Source organism: Micropterus dolomieu, linkage group LG14 (genome assembly GCF_021292245.1).
Source record: "Micropterus dolomieu isolate WLL.071019.BEF.003 ecotype Adirondacks linkage group LG14, ASM2129224v1, whole genome shotgun sequence".
NCBI lineage: Eukaryota > Metazoa > Chordata > Actinopteri > Centrarchiformes > Centrarchidae > Micropterus > Micropterus dolomieu.
In genome coordinates, this window is record NC_060163.1 from 8276196 (window position 1) to 8284587 (window position 8392).

An 8392-nucleotide genomic window follows, 5' to 3' on the forward strand; every position below is an offset into this window, starting at 1 on the left:
TTGTAAGGGTTTCACTGCACAAGCTGGAAGACCTGCTAGGAGGGCATTGCAATAGTCGAGGCGAGAGATAACCATGGCCTGTACCAGAAGCTGGGTGGCGTACTGAGTGAGGTAGGGCCTGATTTTCCTTATGTTGTATAGAGCAAAGCGGCATGCCCGAGAGACGGCAGCAACATGGTCTGAAAAGGACGGCTGGTCATCAATCATGACACCAAAGTTTCTCACCACCTTAGTTGGAGTGATGGTTAAGGAGTCAATTTGTAGTTTGATGTTATGGTGGATAGATTACTTGGCTGGAATGACCAAGAGTTCAGTCTTAGAGAGGTTTAGTTGAAGGTGCCAAGCCTTCATCCATGCAGATATGTCCGAGAGACAGTCTGTGATCCTCACCGAGACGGTGGGATCGCCTGGTGGGAAGGATAGGTAGAGTTGCGTATTGTCTGCATAGCAGTGGTAAGAGAAGCCGTGCGAGTGAATGATCAGCCCCAGTGAGGTGGTGTAAATTGAGAAGAGAAGGGGCCCTAGCACTGAGCCTTGGGGCACCCCTGTGGAGAGGCAGTGGGAGGAGGATAACTGTCCTTGCTAAAAACATTGTAGAAGCGCCCAGAGAGGTAGGATTCGAACCACAGGAGTGCTTTACTCGAGATGCCCATTGCTGAGAGAGCGGAGAGCAGGATCCTGTGGTTGACTGTGTCAAAGGCACCTGATAGATTAAGCAGGATAAGAAATGAGGATTGGGCTGCAGCTTTAGCAGACCTTATGGCTTCTGAGACAGACAGAAGAGCCGTTTCAGTAGAGTGGGTACTCTTAAAACCAGACTGGTATGGATCTAGGAGGTCATTCCGTGAGAGGAATTCTGAGACCTGTTTGAATACTGCCGGCTCAATAGTTTTGGATAAAAATGGTAGAAGAGACACTGGTCGATAGTTCTCAACTTGAGTTAGGTCAACTGAGGGCTTCTTGAGCAAGGGTGTAACCCGAGCCCTTTTGAAAGTGGTCGGGAAGGTTCCTGAAGCCAGAGAAGTATTTATCACATGATTGTCGGGACCACAGTAGGAGATATGGCTTGGAGGAGATTCTTAGGAATCGGGTCAAGTGGGCATGTAGTTGGACGGCTACGGGTCAAGAGTTCTGATACTTCGCTCTCTGTGAGAGGAGTAAACGAGGAGAGTGAAGAACCACTGACCTGGGAGGACAGAGGAAAAGATGTAGTAGGACTGCTACAATGATTGAGTTTGAGTTTTTTCAGAGAATTGGCTAGTTAAAGCCTCCACTTTGCCTGTGAAGAAGGCAGCAAAGGTATCAGCAGACAAGTTTGTGGGTGGTGGAGGTGGAGGAGGATTCAGTAGCGCTTTAAAAGTGGAAAATAATTTCCTTGAGTCAGTGGCACTGCTAATTCTGTTATTATAGAACGCAGTTTTGGGAGCACTGATGCTTGTCGAGAAGGAGGATAGGAGCAATTGGTAGCCCTTGAGGTCGGCAGGGTCTTTGGTTTTTCGCCATTTTCTTTCAGCAGCTCTGAGACCAGTACGGAGCCCGCGGATGGTATCAGTTAGCCACGGGTGGGACTGGTTTGGGCGAGCAGGATTGGTGGATAGAGGACACAGGCTATCCAGGCACGAGCTTAGTGTAGGGCACAGACATTGTGTGGCATCATTGACCTCAAGTGAGGAAAATTTGTTGAGGGAAGGTAAAGCGGAAGCTACCACTGAGGCAAAGTGAGTGGGAGACAGGTTGCGGCGGTTGCGGCGGTGTGAGACCAACAGTGATGGAACAATAGGCTTTTCCTGTAGGGATAAGCAATCAATAAACCAATCAAATGTTTCCTGACTGGTCCTCATGGATGCAATAGTTTCAGTACCATTCGTTTTTCAGCCTCCAGCCCCTGCTGACTCTGCATGCAGCCCTGCAGCTTCTTGTAAAGGACCTGAGCCGCCTTCTTGGCTGGTTCCACCCGCTGCTCCACCTTCATTCAGTCAGAAACGCACACATGCAGGAACACTTAGAGCCGAAACCAATGTGATCTGTTGCATGTGGTAGTGTCTGGTGTTTCATAAAACTCTGTCATTAACTTGTTGCAGTGATTAGTTATGTATGTATGTTCTCACCAAAACCAGGTCCTCATGTAGAAGTTCAGTGGCATCGTGTGACCTGCAGAAGTGTATGTTGCGTTGGTTATTGAATATACAGGAAAACAAATTTATTCTCAAAACTAGTGCCAAAAACAACTGGTTTAACATTATGAAACAATAATTTGGATATTTGAATATCCTTTAATTATAATTATTATTTTCATTATTAATTAATCTGAGGATTATATTCTAATATTTTAATTTAGTCTTTAAAATGTCAAAAGTTTGTAAAATTCACAATTTCCTAAAGGCAACAGTGATGTAATAAAATTGCTTGTTTTTTTTCAACCAACAGTCCAAAACCCACAAATATCCATTGATAATACATTCATATATATACTATTTAGATGAGAAGATTGATACCACTGTCGTGTCTGTAAACAGCTGGCCTACCTAACTCCACCTACCAGCACTGTGGGATTAGAACATCTGGATCCACATCTGTGCTTCTAATTTACACCTTGTATATCATCATTTGTACATCAACTTAGCATTTTTCAATGGAAATATATCTGTGAATCTAAACCTATCTGTGTGGATTCTTTTTGAGACTGTTCTTCCGTGCTGTTTGAGTCGCACAACAATTTCAGTGGAAATTGGAGGCACAGGATCCAGATATACAGATGCAATGTGTTTGACGGGTTACGTATCTCGACATTTGTTTGTGAATACTAATGAGACTGTTCTAATCCCATACAGCATCTCTAAAAACTAAATTATATCTCATTTGTTTAATCTGAACACAAGCGATGGTGTAAAAGTGACAAGCCTTGTCATGTTCCCGCCTGGCCACAGCAACTTCCCCCTTGTGAAGGAAAAAACATTTGTCTCTTAAATGTGAGGATTTGCTGCTTTTGCGCGGTTTTATATTGTTGTAAATAAAATATCTTTACTTTTTGGGCTGTTGGTTGAACAAAACACATTTCAAGATGTCACCTTGGAATCATATGTACTGTACTTCTGGGTTTCTTAGGAAGGCACAGATGTGATGTTTTGGACAGAAATTAGTGTCTGGTAGTAATGAGAAAACCTTGCATAAAATTCATTTAAAATGGAATATACAATGCAACATAAGTAATATGCAAAAAAGTATAAAAGTTGCAGCAGCATACAAGCTCTTCCAGTATAACAGCAACAAATTCACACTATAAATGGTTTATATGTTATATTTTGAATAAAAAACAATATAACTAATGTGCTGCATTCATGTGCTGGTAGACCTTTAAAAGCAACCTACTAAGAAGCATTGATGACATTATTGTCCTAAATCAGATGATTATAAATATAAACCATTGTACAAGTACACCTCTTTTGCTCTGAGGTAGCTGACAGTTTTTAGGCCTGACTGACAAGCAACCTGAAGCCAGCAAACTAAACCTGGCGTGTGCGGGCTGCAGCTGTGGTTTGCTTCAGTACCAGCTCTGTGAGAGGAGGGAGGGGAAATACCAAAACCCTCTTCTATCTCTGCTGCGACACACAGTCGTTTAAAAACGAGGGAAAGAGAGTAACAGAGTGGGGCGAAACACAACAAATTCCTCTGCAGCTTTGAGAACATCTTCAAGCTTGTATCACCCCAAAAGGAAGCCCAACCCAGTTCGCAAAGAGGTCAGATAAGCTTCAGCACCTCCAAGATGCAGGTTCTCGTTTCCTCCTGTCGACCTGACATCTGACGTTTCAAAACACAAAGAGGAGAATTCCCCAGTGTGCTTGAAACACACCCAAGTTCCTTTTTTAAAATCTCTGACTCATTTCAACTTTTCCTTTTGAGGTGGAAAAAAATGTTATTCTACAAAGAGTAAAATTACATCAGAGCATGTAAGCAGATGGTTTATTAAGCAGCAGTGTTTGTTTAGAAAGTAAAAGTGTGTTTGGGTCTGTGATAGTGTTGGGAAAGTTACTTTCTAAATGTAATAGGTTACCAATGACAATACATTACACTTACTTTGTCATTGTGATGTAACTTATTACCCTTTATTACTTTTGGAATACTTTTTTCGAGAGGCAGTTTTGCACATGAAAAACATGCAAAGCAACAAAATTAATATTATTCAACATATAGCCGAGCTTTTTACTGAAAATATTCAACGTAATTCATAACATTTTCATAAGTTGACTGTAACTTAATATACACATTTAATCCCAGTAACAGTAACCATTTACTGTGACATTTATTTTGTAATTAAATTATGTAACTACATTACACGGAACTAGTTTCTCCCCAACACTGGTCTGTGGAGGTGTATGTCTAGACCAATAGTCAGTGTCATTCAGTGCTGTTATAATGGAGGTTAATCCCTGACCACAGTGACAAAGAATATATGTATCAATCAGAATTATTGTGTTGTTACTGTCCAAGGTGATAGCGTCAGTACAAACTGAGAACTAGGTGTGCTGCTGTGGTAGCTGAAGCCCACGTTGCTCTGCTGCAGATGCACGCTGTGTAGGTTTATTATTAAACCAGAGTGCATCAGAGGTATAGAGGCAATATGGCCTACACACACACACACTCTCCTTTAGCCCTGTTGCATGCAAGTTTGTAACAAGAAAACCAAACAGGGTGTGGGTGCAGGATTTGATCACCCGCTGATTTGCGAACGTCAGTCACAGACACAAACTTTCTAGATCAGAGGCAATCAACCTGTTCAGCCCATGAATGTGTGAAACAAAATAACACCTACTCAGCCTGGCTGGGTGATGATCAGCTATGACAAATCTTCTTCTCTTGGTTAAGGTTTATCATGGTATTATTACTAACATTTCAATAAAATAAACTGCAAGAAATAGTTTTTTTATTGCGTCAAAGTTTTGTTACCAGAGAGATTCCACAAAACCATAAAGAGCATCAACCCCCAGATAGACAACCGCCGCCTTCACAGTGTGTGTTGCTCAACCACAAGTTTGTCCACTCAGGTGTGCTGAACCTTTCTGGCTTTCACGTGTAGAGAAGCCAGAGGTTTCCATCAAAACCCAAACAGTACGTTTCACTCTAAAGAGGAACCAGCAACGGTGGCATGTCAGCTTTACACATTTTTCAACACAGGGTTTGCAAATGTGAAAACGAGAACATGGCAACCAAAGCAGAATTCAGCATTTCCTCAAAGCAGAGTATCGCGCTGAAATGAAAACCCCTTCAGTATAGCAGTTAATGATGCTCTGGCTTTTGTGAAAGTCCATAAAGGTTTCTGGATTTGAGGAAAATAAAGTGAGGGAATGATCCGTCCTAACATTAACACTAAGGGGTCGTGAGGAAGACTTTGGGATGTAGATTCTTAGCAGCACCTTTAAAATATAAAACAGAGTTTTTCATTCAAAGTGCAGGCCTTCAAAGGGGGGCACCAAACTGTTCCAGGGAGATTAGTTATCAAAGGGAGATGACACAGAATATTGGTTATTGTTCAAAGATACAGTATTTGGGGGTGTTTGGGGGTGTACTGTCTTTCCCACTTCACCAGAGTCAGAAACAATTAATGTCTTGGGAGAAACCTTTTATATATTTGGTGAAGTCGGAAAACTAACCAAGTAAACTAAGGGGTGGTGAGGGGAGGCCCGCAGTCTCAGACTTTGAAAACCTCCTGGTATAAACTTCATCTTTTGCTAAACAAAAGCCACTGTAGTGAGCAAATGATGTTTATGGGAAATGATAAAACAAAAGTTTAGTGGTTGCACAAGCAGATTTGTAAGTGCAGTCAATCTAACTCAGGTGTCAGTTTTACAGCGATGTCTATCTAAAGTTTGACAACACTGGTCGTCAAGACCAAGTAACATCATGGAGCAGCAAAACCTCAAAGTGGACTGCCTTGAGTAAGCGTGTGATTTATTGCGCATGAATTAAACTTTTCATTTGTAAGAGGAAGAAGGTGTTTTTTCTTCTTTCAAAAGTTACACAGTGACACTCCAATAGTCGCTGCTGTGATCGCTGAGAAATAAAAACCAGGTAAACTCTGAACCCCTTCCCCCGAGATGGTCATGTTTGAGTTATCAGACCAAAATCCTTTTCCTACACTAAACCATGCCACTTTCAGGTTCACATAAAAAGCTCAAATGCGTGCGAGATCCTTGATGTGCTAATTGCAGTTTCAATGCAACCTATTCTACAGAAATATACCAGGTAAAGCACTTACTTTGCCGCAGAGCCAAACTGTTTCAGGAGGCTGAGAGACTGCCGGAGCATGCTGGCAGAGAAGTCTAAGCAGCTTTTCTGTCTGACCTTCTCAGTCTTGCTGAGCCCCACAAGGTATCCTGCTCCAAAAACGTCCACACAGTGCCCAGCTGTGTTATTTCATCAGGGAGCGATGGTACAGACTGGCCGCCTCTGCCTCTGTGGTTGTTGTTTTGTGTGTTTATGTGTGCGTGTTTGGGTCGTCAGTTTTTGTTCTTGTTTCAGGAGTGCGCTCCAAAGTCACATCTAACAGAAGCCAGAGAATGAGGAAGTTGCACAGATGAAGTGTCAGCCGTGACGGGAAAGCGAGATTTTGTTCAGGTTTGACTGACACTATTGTAACTACAGTGTACAACACATGTCCACAGAGCAGAATGAGTGATGTGATGTTACCCCTGACATTACAGAGGTATAATAGTGGAGCATTTGGTTTTTATTCAGTTTTTCAGGAGAACAAAACATCAAAATGTGCGTAGTATCATTCCTTAGATTTGGCTGCACTTTTAAAATTTCCTTCTGGCAGGTTGTGGTTAGTATGTACTTCTGTAAATGCTAACATTATGTGCTCAACAGTTAAAAGGATGTGAAAAGACCAAAAGAGGAAACTATCAATGCTGCTGGCTGTACTAAAGTCCTGTACCCAGTCAGTTTAAAAAGTATTCTTATTTCAATGTGGCTTTTTTCAAGCCTCCGATTTGTTGTTGAAGTCCGGCCTTTCCACCAGTTTTTATTCTAGTCTCTCATTATTTGTTTCCTTTGCCAAAGGTCACATTGACATATTACCTGTTTTCTGCTTAGCTTAACTGGTTAGCAAACAGCTGCTAATTTAGACATCCAGCAGATATGGAGTGCTTCTTGTCACTTTGTGAATGAAAGTCCAATACTTACTCTCATTTTAACTGTTTTTTGTGTTCACCGACTCCTGGCTCTTTAATTTTAGCTCCACACTCACTAGCTACTTGCTAACTTTTTATCTGTTCGCCACGCTGGGCAAGTAGCATACAGTCAGTCTCTTTTTCCCCCTTTTGATGAAAACAGCTGCATGCTGTGGCTGACAAACACTATGAGAGTGAATAAAAACTGTAAAGCCAGAAAACCAAAACAATAAGCTGATAGTTGTTAGAAAGCTCTGTAGACCTGAGGGCAACTGCAAGTCAGGGGAATTCTCTGCAAGTTCATCTCTACCCACGACCCCTTTTACTATACAAGGAGTCATGTGATCCATCGTAAATATAAAAATATTGATTATATCCGCTTCAAGTGTATTTTAAAGTCCGGGAACATTTTGAGCCAAGAGTGGCTCACTATTAAAACGTGTAATTTCCTAAAAAAAAAAAAAAAAGACAAATCTTTCAGTAAACTGTAACTTTTAAAACATGCAGGATAATGATTCATAATAATGAACAGTTTTCAAAATGTCTTTGATTGTTTTACAATTTCATGGTGATATTACATATTTTATCTGAATTGATATTATTCCTTATTTCATAATGTTATATACATTTTTCATACTGAACACTTTGAATCTCCGTAAGCGCAGGTTCAACACTGCATTTTTGCAAAGATCAATATTTAAATGTTCTTAAGTTTCAGTGTGTATAATATGGTTAGACATCCAGGATGTGATGGGAGTTCATTTGATTAATATACCTGCGATCTCAACCCTGAGCCAAAGTTACAGTTCTGCCTGATGTATGTGGGAACAACTGGACATCTCCTAGTCCCAAAGTTTGGAGTTTGTAAATAAACACAGCGTTTCTGTTGATGTCTGATCTTCTTTAAAAAAAGCATTCACTTTTGATTGTAGTAAAATGCCATTCAACTTTAATTCCATCAGATGCATGTTCAGGTGTTGGTTGTGCTAAACCTGGTCACATGCTGCAGTCTAGTGGTGCGGCTGGGTCATACAAGCGGTTCGCAAATTGCTCCTGGACTATAATTAAACTTCAGCAGTATTCAGTGTTGATACACTGAGTAAACCATCAAAACTTGCAGGTAAAAGACACAAGAATGAATCCTAACTTCAAATTCCAGCTGCTTTAGGCGAGCAACTGAAAAAACAATCAGCATTTACATTTTGAATATAAAACGCAAAAAGTCA

At 41.1% G+C, this 8392-nt stretch overlaps 1 protein-coding gene across 1 annotated transcript in view; it reads right to left on the reverse strand.

The window, feature by feature from the left end:
* Positions 1–6495, reverse strand: part of sh3bp1 (SH3-domain binding protein 1) — a 19008-nt gene extending 12513 nt beyond the window's left edge. Inside the window, exons 1-3 of the mRNA XM_046068464.1 lie at positions 6254–6495; positions 2109–2151; positions 1862–1966 (exon numbers count right to left, since the gene is read on the reverse strand). Of these exons, the coding sequence (XP_045924420.1) occupies positions 1862–1966; positions 2109–2151; positions 6254–6303 (198 nt within the window). The 5' untranslated portion in view covers positions 6304–6495. The remainder of the gene's footprint in view (positions 1–1861; positions 1967–2108; positions 2152–6253) is intronic.
* Positions 6496–8392: the final 1897 nt, after the last annotated feature.